The 21,265-nt window shown below is 40.7% G+C and overlaps 2 protein-coding genes across 2 annotated transcripts; both read right to left on the bottom strand.

The window, feature by feature from the left end:
* Window positions 1-3,241: 3,241 nt before the first annotated feature.
* LOC128599922 (inhibitor of nuclear factor kappa-B kinase subunit alpha-like) lies at window positions 3,242-7,773 on the bottom strand. Its single transcript, XM_053611983.1, has 5 exons — window positions 7,680-7,773; window positions 6,498-6,643; window positions 6,120-6,258; window positions 5,935-6,042; window positions 3,242-5,547 (listed from the first exon to the last, which is right to left on the bottom strand). Exons 2-5 carry the CDS (start codon window positions 6,641-6,643, stop codon window positions 4,651-4,653), a joined length of 1,290 nt encoding a protein of 429 aa, XP_053467958.1. The 5' UTR covers window positions 7,680-7,773; the 3' UTR covers window positions 3,242-4,650.
* A 431-nt stretch (window positions 7,774-8,204) lies between these two features.
* On the bottom strand, window positions 8,205-16,716 carry zmp:0000000881 (uncharacterized). Its single transcript, XM_053610951.1, has 6 exons — window positions 16,655-16,716; window positions 15,143-15,288; window positions 14,914-15,052; window positions 14,717-14,824; window positions 9,805-10,449; window positions 8,205-8,225 (listed from the first exon to the last, which is right to left on the bottom strand). Exons 2-6 carry the CDS (start codon window positions 15,286-15,288, stop codon window positions 8,205-8,207), a joined length of 1,059 nt encoding a protein of 352 aa, XP_053466926.1. The 5' UTR covers window positions 16,655-16,716.
* Between the last annotated feature and the right edge of the window lie 4,549 nt (window positions 16,717-21,265).

Genomic DNA, 21,265 nt, shown 5'->3' with positions numbered 1-21,265 from the left:
TTCTTCCATTCCAACCTTAACACAACTTGTTTTAACAGAGCTCGCATTGTGTAAAGGGGCGTTGCCATGCTGGTACAGCTTTGGGCCTCAGTTCCAGTGAAGGGAAATCATAATGCTACAGCATTCCAAGTCGATTCTTTTTCTGTCACAACTCATCCTGAAGACTTTTATTTCTTCTTACACTACAGAAACTTGTCAATAATTGTGAAACAACTTAGTTCTTGTTCTCATAAAGTTGTTTCCATACCAGTCTCTCATTTTCTCTCGCTTGTGAAATCGATAAGACAAATAAGTGCAGCTTTTTATGTTACAGAGAGACCTCAGAGTGTAAACTCGTCTGTCCTGAAGAGAGCACTGAATGGAGAGAGAGAGAGAGAGAGAGAGGTACACGTTTATGTCATGCGCAGATTAAACATAAACAGTAATGAAGAGAATATCTTGATCGTTTGAAATTTATGATCGTTATGGTCTTTCTGCCTTTTCAGTCTCATCAGGTTGATGTGCTTTTTTCCCCCTTTGCTGGAATGAAGACCGCTGCGTGTCGCCATGCCGACGCACAGATTGACTGACAACCCGTAGTAAGTGTAGTAACGATTTTAATGTCACAACTATTGCTAGAATCGGAAGTTTTTATATCAAACAAAAACGTACGAACTAGTTTTGTGCAAATTTTGTTTATTATCTTGCAATAGTGAGACCACATTCTCATACTTTAGATTTTCTTTTCACATGAACAAAATGGCCGCCATGATGCTGTCTAGCTTGAGATCACACAAAATATACACATGGTAGTACTTACTACTAAATTTCTGTTTCCTGTTTTGTTTTTTTGTTTTTTTATATAGTTTAGCTATTTATTTATTTATTTATTTATTTATTGTTATGAAGTGCTTTGGCATTTTTTTTTTAATTTTTGTTTTTTGACCCCAAAAATTTATCTTGTCGAATTTCCTAAACTGACCGTCATCCTCGGTGCGTGACGCCATCCGTCGTGGCAAAAACAAAAAGCAAATCTTATCGAAACTTGCATAACGTGGCGTAAAATATCTTGGTATCAAAACTATGTATGAGGTAACCAAAAAACACCTACAAAATGAAACGAATATGTTCATGGTTATAATATCCAGTCCCAAAATCGAGTTAACTCCGCAATATATACAGGAGCTTGCGATTTTTAAAAATTGCCGCAGATTATCCACAGATTCGGGCCAAGACGCGTCCCGTGACGTCATCACGATGCGCGTTCAGCCAAAGCTCCCTTCGAGTCACGTGCGTAGGACACAAGTATACCGCCAAAAGGTCTCGTTTACCAACAAACATCGCCGCGAAAGACAGTGCGAAACAACTGCCATTTCGCCAATTTTTTTTTCAAAGTAGTTTTCCACAAAAACCACAAAAAAACTCCTCCGTCTCCAAAAGTTTCTCTTAAACTGTCCCTGCGCTTGTTTTTAATCAGAAGGAATCGTCTGTTGAACTTTTTCCCCCCACGTTAAAGCTCTAGTAGCTGTAGCAGTTTAATCCTTTATTTTGCGATCTTAACGATGTCACACTGTGAATAATAATAATAATAATAATTATAAAGTATGAGTCCACACCTATCTTTGCTGTAATTGTCATAGGTATTTGTGTATACACTATACGGCCAAAACTATCTGGAAACCTGCTTATCACACCCGTCTGTGGTTCTTCCTCAAACTGATGACACAAAGCTGGATGCACACAACTGTTCAGAATGTCTTTGCACGCTGTAGCATTACAAGTTCGCTTCACTGGAACTTAGCGGCGCTAACCTGTCCCAGCCATGTTACAAAAACATTTTTGTATTAAAATGTCATGTCATTTGTCATTACTGTCAAACTAATGGGAAATTTTCTAATTACTCTCCAGGTTGTATGACTCACTTTAAAGAAAATGGCACACAGAGTCGGAAGCAACTCTATTAAAAGAGATCACAGGTCAGAATGATGAGGGGAATGTCTCACAAGCTAGTATGTAAAATAATCCTTCAATGTGGCGTACTTCAATGTACTGTTTTGTGTACAGTGGGGTCCAGAAGTCTGCGAGCACTCGTAAAGATGGTTCTATTTGGCATGCTTTTCTAATTTAATACAACCATTTTCATTACAACTTATACTATTGACAACAACGGGAGTGAAAAGTGGAATCTTTGACATTTTTAGGTGAATTTCTGAGTCATAACGGCGTGCGCTAAAGCACTGACGCCGGCATGGACCCCACGAGTTTGGGCAAAACCTGACGATCCATTTTAGATCAAATCCATCGGCGTGTCATCTGAACACGGGCTTCAGTAGAAGAGCTTGAGTATGAGGAAAATCTGAGCTATTTTTTCGTTCTAGCGAGGATTCGGGGGTTTACTCGCGTTAAATGTTATGGAATGCGGTTGATTCACTTCACAACATGTACGTAGAAATTTCTGTGAGGAAATTTCAGGATGATGGTAAATATGCCTGGAGGCAACGGGCTGAGAATTGTCTTAAATTTATTCTCGGAAAGTCGCGCACGAGCCGCCTCGGGAGGTCAGGAATTCTTTAATGTATCAAATATATCAAGAATATTTTCTCAACGGCCCACGGGTCGAAGTGAAAGTGTAGATTTTTCTGTGATGTCTTGCACATTCATCTTAGACCCTGTAGTACAGCTCAGGTGGGACTCCAAATGGAGTGGATAAGTCTTAAAAGTGGACAAAGAGAATTCACTTCAACAAATGAGACAAAAAAAAAAATTCATTTAATTATTGAGGAAAACGATCCAATATTTCATATCTTATTTCATAATATATAATATTTCATAATATTTCATCATGAACATGAAAAAGGAGATTTCTGAGGACCTCAGAAAAAGAGTTGTTGACGCTCATCAGGCTGGAAAAGGTCACAAAACCATCTCTAAAAAGTTTGGACTCCACCGATCTACACTCAGACAGATTGTGTAGAAATGGAGGAAATTCAAGACCATTGTTCCCCTCCTCAGACCAACAAAAATCACTCCAAGGACAAGACGTGTAATAGTCCATGAAGCCACAAAGGAACCCTGGGTAACTTCTAAGCGACTAAAAGCCTCTCTCACATTGCCTAATATTAATGTTCATGAGTCCACCATCAGGAGAACTCTGAACAACAATGGTGATCATGGCAGGGTTGCGAGGAGAAAGCCACCGCTCTCCAAAAAGAACATCGCTGCCCGTCTGCGGTTTGCTCAAGAACATGTGGACAAGCCGGACGGCTATTGTATAAATGTTTTTCTGGACGGATGAGACCAAAATACTGCTTTTTTGGTTTAAATAACAAGCGTTATATTTGGAGAAAAGAAAACACTGCATTCCAGCATAAGAACCTTCATACTATCTGTGAAACACGGCGGTGGTAGTGTCATGGTTTGAGTCTGTTTTGCTGCGTCTGGGCCAGGACGACTCGCCATCACAGACATGTAATATCGAATCATTTTCCTCAATAAACAAGTGACCAAGTGTAATATTTTTGTCTCATTGGGTCCTCTCTATCGACTTTGAGGACTTGCTGAAGTGTTTTATTCCTCTTATACCCCAGCAATTTGCCAACGATTACAATCTAAATTATTACTATACCTTTTAGTCCAATAATCGTAACATGTAACGTCAAGTTACTTCCTGTTCTCAATTATGTCATAGCAGCTATAAACAGTCGTTCCCTCACCAGCATCTCTTTTTTTCTCTCTCTGGTAATAAGATTAAAAAAAAACAAAAACCCAACAACCCACAACTTGTCATCCACGAAGCATGAACTCCTCCGTCCTGAGGCCAGGAGCATTGATATGAACTTTTGACTCGCAGCTGCACTACTGTCAGAACTGCTTTATTCAACACCTTCTGACCAATCAGAACAGCACTGTTGTGTACGGATTTCAATCAGTTCTTCCTGGATTCCTTTCCACTGTGGACTCTTAATGGACGAGAGTTAAATTATTGCGCAGCACGACCTTGAGTGATCATTGATGCCAGTAGTGCAGAACTGTTTATAGAATTCTAATGAAAAGCAGCACAAATTTCAGATTAAACTCTATATACCGCCTCCTACCAGATAAGCCTCTTTCATTTACTGAACCGTTTCTTACTCACTGCGGTTGCAGTTTATTTGCCCCTGAACACGACTTGCACTGGTATTTCACGCGGGTTCACTGATTCCATGACATTGTTCTGTATAGCACTTCTCATAAATAGCGTTCGACCTGGCCATTGTCGTGGCCACGAGGACGAGAAACAACCGCCACTGACACACACAGTAGGCCGTCGTGCGAAAGTATGTATTACACAGGACGAGAAGAAAATGAACACACCTTGAATAGTTTACATAATATATTCAGCACATATGTACACCACAGTATAGTGGAATTTATTCTCATTTCTGTCCAGTGATTTTAGAATCTAACATATTTATGACGCTTCCAGTTTTACACAGAGGTTTTATTTATTTATTATTATTTACTGTAGTTTTCAGAAGCAATATTTCCCCCATATTTACCCAACATTTACTAGTGGATATTATTTTATGACATATATAACACGTAAACGCTTTTAAAACGATTGTAAAAACAGTCACCACCCAGCGTATTGGAAAATGTATTAAATCATTTCTAGACAACGTCCTGTGTAGTTCACTTGGTAAATTTCACATCTTCGTACTTAACAACCTTGCCGTTCCTCGTGACTATTTGTTTGAACTGTACCTCGTGACGATTAGCCGTTCCCTCTGATGGTAAAGGGGACGGAAAAGGCATCGGTGAGAACATGTTCTCAGGAGCAAAAGGTGAACGTCGTGGTAATGGGCTCTGGTTGATGTGTTTAGCAGGTGTTTCATGGTGTGTTGGGAAAGGGTCGAGCAGGTCCCATTTTCTCCTGAATCCAAGATCAGCAGCTCCTGGTCCCCAAGCACCCCTCAAACCTGCGTTTTGTCTTCCTGCTCCTGCCTCGATTTGCCGGGTCTTGCCAATCACTTCAGCCATGGTGGCTTTCTGTCGTGGAAATGGGTTTTGCTGGATGTGTTTAGCAGGTGTTTCATGGTGTGTTGGGTTAGGGTTGAACGGGCCCAATTTTCTCCCCAATCCAAGATCAGCAGCTCCTGGTCCACAGGCACCCCTCAAACCTGCGTTTTGTCTTCCTGGTCCACAGGCACCCATCAAACCTGCGTTTTGTCTTCCTGGTCCTGCCTCAATTTGCCGGATCTCGCCAATCACTTCAGCCATGGAGGCTCTCTCTACTGCACGTGTCATCACCATCCTGGACACAACGCTACAGTATGGATTGTCTTTCAGAGACTCTTTAACCTTGGTCGGAGTCACACTATGGGTTGGAAGCCTGACCCTATGGCAGAGTTCGGCAATGATTTTGCCCATGGCCCACACGTCTGAATGCTTGTCTCGAACGTTTCCTTGCCAGATCTCAGGAGCAGAGTAGGCCGTGTTGCCCATGTTTCCGGCAGAGCTTAAGCCGTTTCTGAAGAATTTTGCCAGGCCCATGTCAATGATCACAGCACGATTAGATCCGTGCTCAATCTAGTGGGATGAAAAGAAACAGGAGATCAGTCACTGAAAGTTCATCATTTCTACTGGCAGGTGAAATGTTCCCAATCAGCAGCTCTGACAGTAGTGCAGCTGCAAATCATGGGTTTATTTTGATTCGTTAGTTCATATTTCATTGGTGTAAATAAGTGGAATACAACAATTAATCAGTTTTGGGGTTGTAACACCGAGTAACTCCGTTACTAACACCACCCTGATGGTTATTTTGCTAAAACAGCATGGCATAGTGTTTGTATAACTTACTTATCCTCCTTCTCATGTTATTTACTTTATGCCGATCCTTAAAGGTTTGCGATTGGGAGACCGGTTATTCGGCTTCTTTGGTGAATTTCTTGAAGCCTACGGTACATCAGCACTCACCATGATGTTGTCTGGTTTGAGGTCCTGGTGGACGATGTCTTTGCTGTGCAGGAAGTTCAATCCTTCACACATGCCCGTGATGATGGTGGCCTTCACCAACGAGGTCAGCTGTAAAGAACGTTAGCAGTAGCATTTAAACAGTGCATATAACATTTCTGAAATCTGCTTTCATTCCCAACACATACCTGTATTTTCGATTTCCGAACGTTAAATATGGCCGTCTCAAGATCCTCTCCGAAGACGAACTCCAGGGGAATGTGCCACTTGTTGTCTTCCAGCCACGGCATCCCGAGGAGCCTCACAACGTTGTTGTGTTGTGCTTTCCTGCAGTTTGAATGTTAGAATAAGCGATTAATGGAAACGTACCCAGTGCTAGGGCTTGTAATGAAAGAAGCTTTATTTCATTGTGCGGTTATTGTAATAATAAAGGAACTTTTTAAACGGCACGTAAGCACTATGTGAGTCATATAAGCTCCCCTTTACTGTTAACCGTAATGAAATGATGAATTCTCTTAAGATAAAGAGCATGATATCTGTGGGAGGAATCGTATAAATTTGCTCACTCATAAACTCGGCACTCTCTGGTGAGCTGTTCCATAGTGATGACGTACACAGGCACTTTCTTCAGCGCGGTCCATTTGTCTTTGTACTTTTGCTTATACACTTTCCCAAAACAGCCCTCTGCCAGGGTTTTTGTAGAAGGTTCCATCTAATGTTCAAACAGATTTAAGAAAAACGTGATAGTCTTTATATTTTCGCGTTTAACAGGTGTTACAATGATTTTTATGTCTCTGACACTAGGTAGCAGAGGCGTTCTTATGTTTCCCTGTTGTCCATGCTCGTTAGACCAGTATCTCAAGAACGTGCGGTTGACTGTTTGTAGAATCGACCGTATATGCAGTTATCATCATAACCAGCTGATGAACCGATTCGATTTGGGAATTGTTCGGCAAAGTCAAATGTCTGAAATCATTTGTCTTCAATAGCTCCCTTTCTACCTTTAAATAGATTTTTAAAGGCATTTGAGGCATGCAAATTGCTAACTGGAAAGACTAGACTTGTCAGTAGCGGAGGCATTGACGGCATCGAGTTGCACTTGTTCTTTTTTACGGTACGGGAAAGAACATGGAGCGATGACTTCCCAAATATCTATTACAAGGTTCATGCGTTCTGCACAGAATCTGTAAAAAATTGTTTCATCAGAGCTTGAAAAATGTCAAGTCTAGGAGCTATCAGAAGAATTTTAACAGTGTATGATGTGTGTCTTGTTTGACCGCCCCGCCCCGCCACCCCTCCCCCGCAACACTCCTTTAGTGCCATGCTACGCAGGACAATTACTCTGTTAAGGATTTATTCGATTGGACCACACGGTATCTGAAAAAAAAAATTAAAATAAAAAATGTTCATATTGTTTGTTCATCTTGTTATTCAAAAATGTTTGAGACATGAACCAAAATTGTATATGAAGTTGTATGTAATTTGCCTACCGTAAACAAAACCACTGCAAAAATGGTTTTGAAAAAAAGTTTTTATTAAAAAAAGTAATAAAAAAAATCTTCATACAATTTAAAAAAAAAAACTTTGGTTATGTCCTTATATTATGTCCTTATATTATGTCCCCGCCCCCCGCCACCACCACCACCACCATAAATAAGTAATATTAAAACAACTCAAACTATTCACATAAGTAAGCAAAAGAACCTGTAATCAGTCCTGATCAGTACGAGTAAACGTTCATACTGCACCTTTTGCACAGCAGTTGCTCAGCGGTTATTGTTTTATGAAGAAAGTGCTGCAGATTGAGACCTTTTCATTCTCACCACACCCTCATTCCCCAAAGTGAAAATAAAAACTACTTACTGATAGGCCATTGGTGACGTATTAGGGGTTTTTTTTTTTTTTGTTGTTGTTGTTGTTTTTAAAGAAAAACATATGACCAGATTTATTTATGTGTTGGGAGCAGGGGAAACACTAAAATGTGCAGGACCAGGGTTGGGAAACTGTGATATAAAGCAAAAACCAATGAGGTGACCCACCAATCCTAATCGAACATTTCAACTGGACCATTCAACAAAAACAACAACAAAATCACTTAGCTAAAAAAAGGCAACACTAAACTATTAATGTGTATCACGCTGACCTCAATATGTGTGAAGGAACCAGTTCAAGAATCAAATCAAATTTTTCACATGAACTGGGCATGGTATATTATTATTGTATTTAAAGTATCGAAAACCAGTGCCAACAAATAGCTATTGTCCCTACGGCCACTAGATGGCAGTGTTGTCTTCCTGTTCAGACACACAGACAGTTTTATGACGCTGGCCAAACAATTCATGGGGTGAAATCAGGGCCAGTATATGGGATTTAAAAAGAACGTGCTATTTATTTTATTTTATTTTATTTTATTCAAACTTGCACTTTCATAGTTTCGAATATTTCTTAGCCTGCAATTGTATGTCACACTTTGTGTGCAAGTGTAAAAATTGTGTAGCCGTGTATTGAGATGTTCGAACACGTAAACTTTGTGTGTAGAGAGATTTTTTGTGAAGCGTTAATAAAATTTGTGCACAAATTATTCCCACGGTCAGATTTTTCCGGAAACCATTTCACATTCAAGAAGCAAACCACCACTCCCCCAAAATCTTCTTGACTTGCCTTCACACGTAGAAGTTAGTAGTCGATGAGAAGACTACCAACTGACTTTCTAATCAGAAAGAGAATTCCGGGAAGGGGCAGCGTGTCCTCGTTAGTACGCAGGTGCAAAATCATTACAGCTCCCGTTACTGCATTGCTGTGTGTTTGTTTTAAGTGTCGCTCACATTACAGACACAAACCTGTAGTTAAAAGTAAAAATACAGCCCCCTCCGAAAGTATTGGAATGGCAAGGCTAATGCTTTTTCATGTAATTATCAATTTTTTGGTGGGGGCTAGATTCTACTTAATACTAGGGTTGCTGCAAATAAAGAGAGATATGGAATTGTGCTTTTGAAAATAAAGCTGTTTAAAGCCATAATCAGGTAGAAAACTGAACTGTTTTCCAAGCTCACCTACAGGTATTTAAATCAACTCTATTCATAGCTCAGATTTTTATTCCCTTTAGAACTCAAATACATCCTATTCCGCTGAAGAGAGATTTAATCGCGGCTTTATTTATAAATATAGTTGAGCCAAGTTTCCATGCGGAACAAATCCTTATTTCAGTCAAAGATTCATTCGCTCATTATATTTTCAATGATGCATATTCAACATATTCTCATCTGCCATTGATACACAGCAAGAATATATTATACATGACTAGAAGAATACTAACACACATTATGCATTTAGCAAAAACACATTCACTACATATACACACACACCGTATTATTTCTTTATAGCTTTGAATCTGGAAAACATATACAAGAGAGGTCTTGCATTGTGTATTATGTAACTTATCATTCTGTGTTCAAGTTCACACTGTTTTCAAGTTTCCCCCACTTACTTTACTTATCACCATAACATAATCACTTTACATCTGCCAATCTGTTGGCGTTACTCTTTTTGTACACTCTCCCACTCTTTTGTCCCCCTAAAAAGGCTGAAATTGTGGACATACCTGCTCCATGAATAGCACCCTGAATTGCCACTGATTTGCCCCCTGTTTGCCTCCAATTTCGCCCTGTATTGCCCCCTGATTTGTGCCCTGTTTTGCCCTTTGAATTATCCCCTGAATTGCCCCCTGAATTGCCCCCTGAATTGCCCCCTGAATAGCGGCCTATGCTGTAGCCTGATTGGCGCTCTCATTTGCCCCCAGACAAACGGCCTGAATTGCGGCCTTGATGACTCCCTGATTTGTCCCCCCACAAAAGGCCGGCATTCCGGCCTTACCTGCCCTATGAATAGCGGCCTGAATTGACCCTGATTTGCCCCCCAATTTGCCCCCATTTGCCGGGTCTCACCAAACACTCCAGCCATGGTGGCTCTCTTTCGTGGAAATGGGCCATGGTGGATGTGTGTAGCAGGTGTTTCATAGTGTTGTGCTTCTGTTGGGTAAGGGCTCAGCAGGACCCGTTTTCTCCCCAATCCAAGATCAGCAGCTCCTGGTCCACAGGCACCCCTCAAACCTGCGTTTTGTCTTCTTGGTCCACAGGCACCCATCAAACCTGCGTTTTGTCTTCCTGGTCCTGCCTTAATTTGCCGGATCTCGCCAATCACTTCAGCCATGGAGGCTCTCTCTGCTACACATCTCATCACCATCCTGGACACAACGCTACGGTATGGATTGTCTTTCAGAGACTCTATAACCTTGGTCGGAGTCAAACCATGGGTGGGAAGCCTGACCCTTCTGCAGAGTTCGGCAATGATTTTGCCCATGGCCCACACGTCTGAATGCTTGTCTCGAACGTTTCCTTGCCAGATCTCAGGAGCAGAGTAGGCCGTGTTGCCCATGTTTCCGGCAGAGCTTAAGCCGTTTCTGAAGAATTTTGCCAGGCCCATGTCAATGATCACAGCACGATGACATCTGTGCTCAATCTAGTGGGATGAAAAGAAACAGGAGATAAAGATTTAATAATTTCTGAAATTCTCCCAGTCAACAGCTCTGACAGTGGTGGAGCTGCAAATCACAGATTTATTTTGATGCACACTGAAAAACATTGCACACACACACACACACACACAAAATTCACGTAGCTAAGAAATCAGCATTAAACAATTAATGTGGATCACTCTGACCTCAATATGTTTGAAGAAACCAAATCAAGAATCAAATCAATACAGTGAGTCGTAATGATAATGGACAGACTGGTTTTGCAAATAGGCACATAATTAGGTGTATTTTTAGTATTATTATAACTACTACTACTACCACCACCACTACTACCACTACTACTACTACTACTACCATTACTACTACTACTACTACTACCATTACTACTACTACCATTACTACTACTACTACTACTACCATTACTACTACTACTACTACTACTACTACTACTACCATTACTACTACTACTACTACTACTACCATTACTACTACTACTACCACCACCACCACTACTACTACTACTACCATTACTACTACTACTACTACTACTACTACTACTACCACCATTACTACTACTACCACTACTACTACCATTACTACTACTACTACTACTACTATTACTACTACCACTACTACTACTTCTACTACTACCACCATTACTACTACTACCACTACTACTACCACCACTACCACCACTACTACCATTACTCCTACTATAACTACTACTACTACTACTACTACTACTACCACCACCACTACTACTACTACTACAACTACTAATTTTATTACGATTTTTTTCTGCCCCTAAATGTCCACTGTGAACACTCAAATTTAATCAAATGTAACTCCTGCCTGCTTTTCATATACAGCTATCTCACAGTATCCTAAGCTTTTGAGAGAGAATTTCATGAAACTACTAAGAATTTTAATAAACATCAGTTGTCGAGATTTAACAGTATAAAAATGCTAGAAAAGTCCATGACGACAGATTTAAAAAAAACAAAAAACAAAAAACAAAACAACTCTCTTTGTTTATGCTTATGAATACATACTTATTATTCCCTCTCAGTACAGTATACCTAGTGATGATGATTTTTGTAAATACTACGCATGCCACGTAGTGATGAATGTTCTGACAATCGTTATCTCGATGCTATAATTCCGAATGAAAGTACAGCATTTGGGTAAATTGAACCTTTTACAAATACTGACACAGTAGGCCATCGTGCAAAAGTATGTAGTTTTATAGGACAAAAAGTATTTTAACACATTAAATATTTAGCAAAACATATTCACCATATACACACACACACCACATTACAGGTTCTTTACAAGAGAAACAGTGCATGATTTATGTGTGGCAAGACTATAATCCCAGTTTTCCCCACTTTTGTCTCTGGTTGTTATCCCCACAGCGTAAAGAGTTTAAATCCACCACCTGGAATCTTTTCTCAATACTGTCTCGGGAAACTTCTCCACTCGTTCCAGTGATTTTACAGCTTTTTGTAATGGCTCAAGTTATGCACAGTGTTTTCAAGGGATGTTTATAGTATTCACTATACTTTGTAAAAGCGACACATTTTCCCCTCAGATGTTCCCAAGATTCACAGGTTGAAAGTATATAATACTGGTGACTTCCAAATCACATCCCAGCAAACTGAAAAGCTGATTAAATCGTTTGTATTCTTCTTCTTGTATTGATCACTTGGTAATCGCCACGTGGTCATACTTAGCAACCTTGCCGTGCTTCATGACTATTTGTTTAATCTCCATTTGGCCAGTGTCGTTATCAAAACTACGATGAACCACCGTTCCATCTTGCGGTAAAGGACAAGGAATGGATATTTGTGAGAATTGATTGGCCAATTCCGTTGCAGTAACAGGAACTATAGCTTGAAGTCGTGGAGATGGGCTACGGTGGATGCGTTCAGCAGGTATTTCGTGGTGTTTCGCTTCTGGAGGATAAGGGGTCGGTGGGCGCAATTTTTGCTTCGCGCCAAAATCAGCAGCCCCTGTTCCCCAGGCGCCCATCGGGGCGCCCATTGGGGCGCCCAAACCTGCATGTGGTCTTCCTGCTCCTGCCCATTGATTTGCCCCCTGATTCACCCCGATTTGCCGGATCTCTCCAATAACTCCAAACATGGTGGCTCTCTCTGCTGCATTCTTCACAACCATACTGGACACAACACTACAATAAGGATTGTCTTTCAGAGTCTCTTTAATCTTGATGGGAGTCAGATTAAGGGTCGGAAGTCGGACCCTGGCGCAGAGTTCTGCATTCATTTTGCCCATGGCCCACACGTCCGAACGCTTGTCTCGAACGTTCCCTTGCAGGATCTCAGGCGCAGCGTAGGCCTCATTGCCCAAGTTTACGGCAGAGCTTAAGCCATTTCTGAAGAATTTTGCCAGGCCCATGTCAATGATCACAGCACGATGAGATCCGTGCTCAATCTATTTGGATGGAAAAAAATAAAGTTGATATAAAAAAATAGTTTTGGAAATGAGTCTCCATTATCAGCACTTTTTAACGATTGGTGGTAAAGTTGTAACGTTATGTTTTCCACCATGTGAAAGTCTTCTGGTTAACAGTTGGTCTATCAGTCTATCAGTGGCATCCTGCTTTTTTTTTTTTTTTTTTTTTTTCATCTTAGTACAGTGGATATAAAAATTTGCACACCCCTGTTAAAATGGCAGGTTTTTGTGATGTAAACCTTTTCTACCTTCATTGTGAAATTTGAACCTATTAATTAAAGTGAATCATTAACTACTACTAAACTACTGCTTTGTTGAAGCACCTTTAGGTTTTATCACAGCCCTTCAATACTTTGAGGTAAGTATCAGTCAGTTTGGAGCATCCTGCCTCAGCAATATTTTGCTGTTCTTCCTTGGAAAAGCATTCTAACTCTGTCAGACTGTCTGGGCATCTCCTGTGCACAGCCCTCTTCAGGTCACCACGCATATTTTCGATTGGATTTAGGTCTGGACCCTGGCTGGGCCGTTCCAAACCCTTGAACTTGTTTTGAAGAAGATGTTCCTTTGTTGATCTGGAGGTTTGCTTTGGGTGGTTGTCTTGCTGCAAGGTGAAATTCTTCTTAATCTTAAGGTTTTAAAGCCACGAATAAAGCTCCAGTTCCAGCTAAAGAAAAACAGCCCCAGAGTATGATGCTTCCACCACCATGCTTCCCATACTTGTTTTTTTTTTGTGTGTGTGTGCCAACCGTATATTTTGGAATTATGCCCAAAAACTTCAACCTTGGTCTCATCAGAACATGGTTCTGGGAGATTATTATTATTATTATTATTATTATTATTATTGGTTAAAAAGGGCTTCCGTCTTGCCACCTGACACCATCACCCAAACATATGAATAATTCAGAGATTGTTGTCACATGTAAGGAGCAGTCAGTACTTGCCAGAAATCGCTGCAATTCTTTTAATGTCGCTGTAGGCGTCTCGGCAGCCTCCCTGACCGGTTTAAACCTGATCTTCTCATCAATTTTAGAGGGACGTCCTGTTCTTAGTAGTGTCACTGTCGTGCCATATTTGCTCCACTTGTTGATTACTGTCTTTACAGTGTTCCGTGGTATATCCAATGCCTTGGAAATTTTTTTGTAACCCTCTCCCGATTGATTTTTTTCAACAGTGAGATCCCTTACCTGCTTTGTAAGCTCTTTGCAGCCCATGGCTACCAAGAAGATGTCAGGAAAATCCTATAGGAACAGCTGGACTTTTTGGGGGTTAATCAGTCACTTTAATTGATGGCACGCGTACACTAAGAGTATTTAACATGAGTTTGAATGTGACTGGTTGATTCTGAAAACTGCCACATTCCTAATCATGAAAGGGTGTGCACACTTATGCAAGTTAGGTATGGGAAGTGTTTGTTTTTCTTTTTTCTTTTCCGAAAACATTTCTGCGTGTTTGCCACTCGATATTTATACGTTGCAATTTACACGATTGAACTTTTTTTTTTTAACATGACAAAATTTTAACAGGGGTGTGTAGACTTTTTTTTTTTTTTCATATCCATTGTATCTTTAAGAGAACGTGAGAGGACCACTGTTTCTAGCTGCTATAACATAAGTGTTAACATGACGTTCCAACATTACATGTAACTGTTAACGAATCGAACGACTGAATGTGTTGTTCTTAAATAAATAAACAATCTAATCATTGGCAGATTGCTGTAGCGTAAGAGGAATTAAACTAAATTATTGAATTTCTTGAAGCCTACGGTACATCAGCACTCACCATGATGTTGTCTGGTTTGAGGTCCTGGTGGACGATGTCTTTGCTGTGCAGGAAGTTCAATCCTTCACACATACCCGTGATGATGGTGGCCTTCACCGACGAGGTCAGCTGTAAAGAAAGTTAGCAGTAGCGTTTTAACACTAGGTGAGGCGAGTTTAAGTCTTTATTTATTCTTAATTATTCGTCGATTCATTCACCTGTATTTTCGATTTCTGTACGTCAAATATGGCCGTCTCAAGATCCTCTCCGAAGATGAACTCCAGAGGAATGTGCCACTTTCCGTCGTCCAGCCACGGCGTCCCGAGGAGCCTCACCACGTTGTTGTGTTGTGCTTTCCTGCATTTAGAAAGATCGAATACGTGATTGACAAAATATCTAAATACATGTGATTAAAATATCTGTGTGAGGAATGATAACTTTACGCACTCGTAAACATGGCACTCTCTGGAAAGCTGTTCCTTAGTGATGAGGTTCACAGGCACTTTCTTTATCGCGGCCCAGGCGTCTCCGTACTTTTGTTTATACACTTTCCCGAAGCAACCCTTTGCCAGGGTTTTTGTAGAAAAATCCATCTAATATATTCAAATCACAAATACAGGAGAAAAGTTGATCGTTAACGTGTTTTTTATTTCCTCATTTAACAGGTGACGCGGATCTTTTTTTTTTCCTTCTAAGGCGTGTCAAAGAACAAGGTGTTTTCGACAAGGTGAGGTGAGTCACCAGACATCTATTGCAGCAAGCCCATGTTCTGCACAGCAACACTCAATTTCATCGATTAGAGTTCCAGAAGTCGTTACTGTATTCGATACGAAACTCAAAAAGTCTACGAGCTATCAGGATCCGGAGCAAAAGATTTTTCCCGTCTGTAATTAACGCTTTAAAGATTGTATATTTCATGTGCATTAGGTTTGATGCAGGTTTTAACTGCCTTTCTGGATTATTTCCATCCATTTCTATAGATCCTGATTTCGGCTTCCATTTTTTTTTTTTTTTTTCTTTCTTTCATGACACAAACTGGTGGTCACAAGCTTTATTCGTTTCTAGATTTACCCAGTGGGCTTTCCAGAAAAAATCCCTGATCTCAAAACCGGTCCAACAGATCTATTTAATTCCAAATGTGACAGAACAGCCTGTCTCACGTGTTCGTTTTCCAATACTAAACAACAGTTGAGGAGTTCAGATGTGTCCGGGCTCGTGCCGAGTAGACATTTCAGACTGATGATGAGATCCGGCCCTCGCTTCAGGCAAGTATTACGAAACCAAAGCGCTCTATGTGTCCGTTTCCAGCCACCTTTACACCATTACTGGAATTTCCAGCTATAGTTTTTGCTAGAACCTGGTTTTGGGGGGGGGGCACAAACTTTTAAACCACTCTCGTTTATTTTATTTTTTTCTTTGATCATTATAAACATCGTAACATACACTCTTTAAATGAGTTAGCTTGCTGGAAAGCTAAATCTTTAAATATATATATATATTTTCTTTGCTATAAATGTATTTTTTTGTCTCCATTTTGTCCACACTACATACTGCTGTATTAAACAGTACAGTTTATTTAGATGATGCATATAAGCTTATAAGCTTACTATATCATATTAATACTTACATAGTATTATCTAGTCTGATGATGATGATGATGATGAATGTTAATGATTAATCATGAAGGTTTTTTTTTTTATTTGTTCTGAAAATCCCTACTAGATTTAGTTTGTTTACTACCGCGTTACCAGACGAATGACTCGATTTGTTCGTAGCCTAAAGAAAAATGGCATATGATATCACTTGCACAGCCGAAAGTCTCAGTACATTTGCTTGATATGAGCGAGCGAGTGAGTAAAACTATATTAACAGTATTCCAAGTCAATATACACACAGCTAAGCTTAATTAATCAGTCTCTGATTGTTAAGAGACATCAAATGGAAATGTACAAAACTCACCTTATAGAGCTTCGCTCAGCAGTTCACGTCGTATGAAGTCTCAGAATGACAGCGTTCTTCTTTGATGAATATCTACCTCTGTGTGTGTGGGTGTGTCTGTGGGTGTGGATTTTATTGTTCTTGGCACATCCTCATTCAGGAAACTGCCAAAAAAAAAAACAAAAAAAAGAGGACTTACATGTCGATCATGTATTTCTCATGGAACTTGTGACATATTACTATTTTTTTTTTTTCTTTAAGGAAAAACATGTTCCTTAAAAAATTGAGCAAGAGACATAAAAGTATATATAATATACAATACAATTATATATAATATGAAACACATCACACTTGGAGTTATAATAATAAGCTGCTTTTAAAGAATCGATTCATTTTAGAATGACTCTTTTTTTTTTTAAATGAAACGATTCACGAAGACTGTAGCGCCGGCTGGGATGGAGAGGTTAATGGAGCTGAACGAATGAATCACAAAGCACAAACGAATCATTTCATTTATTTATAGAGCTCTGCTCGGTGATCAAAAAAAACAGTGAGGTCATGCATCAGTCGCTCCTGGAAGAATGAATCCTGAGTTGTTCACTGACATATAAAGAAATCAGGTCCTCTTTTAAATCAGTGGATTCCAAATGCTCATCTAAATTTTATTTATTTATTTATTTATTTATTTATTTATTTATATTTTACCCTTTGTTTACCCTTTACGTGCCAATTAGCACAGCGATCCTAATTGTTCATGGCAATTTATATCTTCTTTGCACACAAATAAAAATGTCCCTTTTCGACATGAAAACATTTAAATAAGCAGGTAAATAAACAATGCTCAAATGTTCCTTGTTTACTTTTTCGCCTTAACTGTGTGTTTGAATTATTGACGTTTGATAGACAGTAAGAACAAAACATGTGTTATTTTCACTTCAGACACTGGATGGCAGTATTGTCTTCTTGCTCAGACACTTTCCTGACACCAGGCCAAACCATTGATGGGGAGAAATGAGGTCCAGGGTCATAAATTCAGCATGAAAACTTTACCACCTGCCAAAAATATGATGCCGTCAAAACGTAAGGATATCCGACCCTCGAGGATGAGAAGGTGCGTCTCAGGACACTGCAGAAGGCCTGACCGGGCGTGTCAACGTCACAGTGCTGGAAATTATTCAGCGTAATATCCTCGCTGTGTGTACGCTGTGCTCTCGTTCTCTTCTTCCCGCTGAGGAGTGGTTATACGTAAAACTTCAGAGCCGTGCTGAACTTCCTGTAGCACCTGACTCACACCGAGTTCCTGTCATCACGTCGACGATGAGTCAGGTGTTTGTTAACGCAGGGGAACATGTGTAATTATTCGGTCGGAAGTTTGTCAAGATATATGAAGGCTTTGGCAAAAAAAAATTCTCTCTTTGGCATGGAATGATAAAAACCATATACACTCACCATCCATTTTATTAGGAACACCTGTACAATGCGATTATCCAATCAGCTCATCATGTGGCAGCAGTACAGTGCATGAGATCGTGATACTCACGGTAATGTTCAAACCAAACATCGGGGGGAGAAATCCGTCATCTCAGTCAGTATTTCGTGCCAAACAGGCTTGGTTTAAGTATTTCAGGTGGCTGTGGCGGATCAGGTGGTAGAGCGGGTCGTCCGCTAATCGTAGGGTTGGCGGTTCGATTCCCGGCCCACGTGACTCCACATGCCGAAGTGTCCTCGGGCAAGACGCTGAACCCCAAGTTGCTCCAGATGGGAAGCTAGCATCATGCATGGCAGCTCTGCTACCATTGGTGTGAGTGTGTGTGTGTGTGTGTGTCTACACAGAATGGTGCGTAAAACAAAAATCATCCGGCGAGCGGCAGTTCTGCAGCGAAGAGAGACATCGGAGGAGAACGGAGCCGGGAGAAAGGCTCCGCTAACTCGGATGGCCGCTCTTTACAAACACGGCGTGCAGAAAAGCATGGTGGCGTTTCCAAATAAAGTGTCACGTTGTCATGGAACACGTCTTTAATTCCAGTTTTTCTATAACATTGCTTTGAGACTCAAATACGCCCTGACAATTAGCACACAGGAAAAACCTCACCTCATATCATTTCCTCCACCTTCTTCGGGCGTGACGTCCTCCGCGCAATTATCGGTTATAAATCAGATACAAGACGAGAACTAAGCGCATGTGTGATCTCTTAGCCTCCGTACGCTAATTAGCGCTTGGTAAATCTGGGCCTTACTCTATTTCTGTAATATTCTGTCTGCAACATCGCAGTCTTTCATATGTCACACAACTGATCTCATTAAAATCAATCCTCGCAGTCATTACGCTCGTGTCTGAGAGCGTAAAGGCTTGCCGAAGGACACGCAGTCTGCGCCGTTTTCATTCATTTTCCGTGGCGTGAGCTGTCGAAGACGCTGCTTCGGCGCGGTGTCAAAGAGAGCAGACGGACGGAATAAAGGATTTAATTACACCCGCCCCTCGCTAATCTACAAAATAACCTTTTAATTTATCAAATTGCTGTGCGATTCAAGGCCTGAGAGGGATTTCTGAGAAACGAGAGACGCACGCAGTCTCCCGAGTGTTACGGGTCACACCGGGATGAGTTCATTTTCCATTTATTAATGTATTAAGCAGGTTTTTTTTTTTTTTTTTTAAGGTCATATGTTCACCAACAGCATGCAAGACATGCAAGGTTTTGATTAAGGGTCCGACTCTTTGGAAGACTTGGATGTTGTACCACAACCTGCTGGTCACCAGTATAAAACCCACTAACACCCGTGCGTAAAGGTTTAACAAATGGATTCAGATTTTCAGGAAATTTCTCATTTAAAAAGCCAGCGACGTGCACAGCGGTCCTCGGATTGAAACCCATAACCTTCTGGTGTTCCCGTGATCATTTCGATTGAGTGTTTTTATTTTGTTTTTAGTCTTTTGTAAAGTCTTTTTTTTTTTTTTCTTTCAGTTGTAGTTCATGAAAATCTACCACAATTTCAGTCACTGAACACTCAAGAAAACAAACCTCAAAACAAATTTAGCCTGTGGGTATAAAGAAGACTTTGCTTTTTAATTTAATCTCTTTTAAGGAGGAATGAAACACCGTTTCGAAGAGCTGCACGGGTACCAGCAAATTTGTCCATGTCTGTAGGGTCAAGTTTCTAAAAAGTATGAATATGAGTATTCAGGTTCGTTATATTACGCTAGGGCGCACGGTGGATTAGTGGTTAGCACGTTCGCCTCACACGTCGGGGGTTCGAATCCCACCATGGCCCTGTGTGTGTGTGTGTGCGGAGTTTGCATGTTCTCCCCGTGCTGCGGGGGTTTCCTCCGGGTACTCCGGTTTCCTCCCCCAGTCCAAAGACATGCATGGTAGGCTGATTGGCGTTTCCAAAAGTGTCCGTAGTGTATGAACGGGTGTGTGAGTGTGTATGTGATTGTGCCCTGCGATGGATTGGCACCCTGTCCAGGGTGTACCCCGCCTTGTACCCGATGCTCCCTGGGATAGACTCCAGGGTTCCCCCGTGACCCTGAAGAGGATAAAGCGGTATAGAAGATGGATGGATGGATATATTACGCTAACTAGACAATACACGAACGCAGGAGGCTTTCTGGGAAATTAAAGCGCTTTATTACAATCTTTCAGCTTTAAAAAAAAATTCCTTCACGTTTTGTTTAGTCTGTGCAGAAAATGACAGTCGGGGACAATTTTACAAATAATAACAGAAACGAATTCGGACAATGTTGCCGTTTGATAAAGGCGAGAATTTCTCCTGTCTGCATGAACCTCGAGCATTAGAGGAACTAATTAGTAAATCTGTAATTAGTCATAATATGACAGAACTGTCTCTGTGTTTGGTATTAAAATTTATTCATTAAAAAAAATTAGGACGGATGTGTACCCCCATCATAAAATCCTTATAAAAGCCCCAGACTGTGCTCAGATGGAAACACTCCTTCACCGTATTTGCTCCACGTTTCATTGCGTTCGTTAACGCAGCAGTTTATCTGCAGAGATCTCAGACATCTGTTCTTTTTTTTTTATCGCTAATTAGCAGTCGCAGCCCTGTTTTGATATCCCGGTTTAATTCAAGTATCTTTTGAGCTCCTCGGCTGCCTGCTGTAACGACGCTTATTATAGACCCTCTTCAAAAAGAGGGGCAGATTAAAAAAGAAAAAAGCGTGAAGCCTTCCCGGCTCCTGGGTCGTGATTTCCGTAAAGCGAGTTACAGCTTTTCTGCCAGGATTACATGTGGAGTTCCACAGAACGCTCAGGCAGGATGTGTATTGTGGCGACGTGGGCTGATCTGTGACGAATCAGTGACGTCTTCTGATTATTACAGGCGTATGACATATCCAAAAGTACTGCGGATATGCAGGCATGCTTAATATAGGTGCAAATAAAACCTACTTTGGCATGCTGGTATAGGAAAATAATCAGCAACAGGGCGGAGTTACTGTTACTACCTGTTAGCACTTCCTTACGCGTTTTATTCCTCTTACGCTACTGCAATCTGCCAGCGTGAAAAAACAACAACTTTGATTTGCATACTTTTTATCCATTTGTAGCTACGATTAATAGTGTTGAACGTCCACCAAACGCTTTCTCGTTCACGTTAAAGCGGCCGTAAACAGCT

This window comes from Ictalurus furcatus, chromosome 23 (assembly GCF_023375685.1).
Source record: "Ictalurus furcatus strain D&B chromosome 23, Billie_1.0, whole genome shotgun sequence".
Taxonomy (NCBI): domain Eukaryota; kingdom Metazoa; phylum Chordata; class Actinopteri; order Siluriformes; family Ictaluridae; genus Ictalurus; species Ictalurus furcatus.
This window is presented reverse-complemented; position numbering and strand designations above follow the sequence as displayed.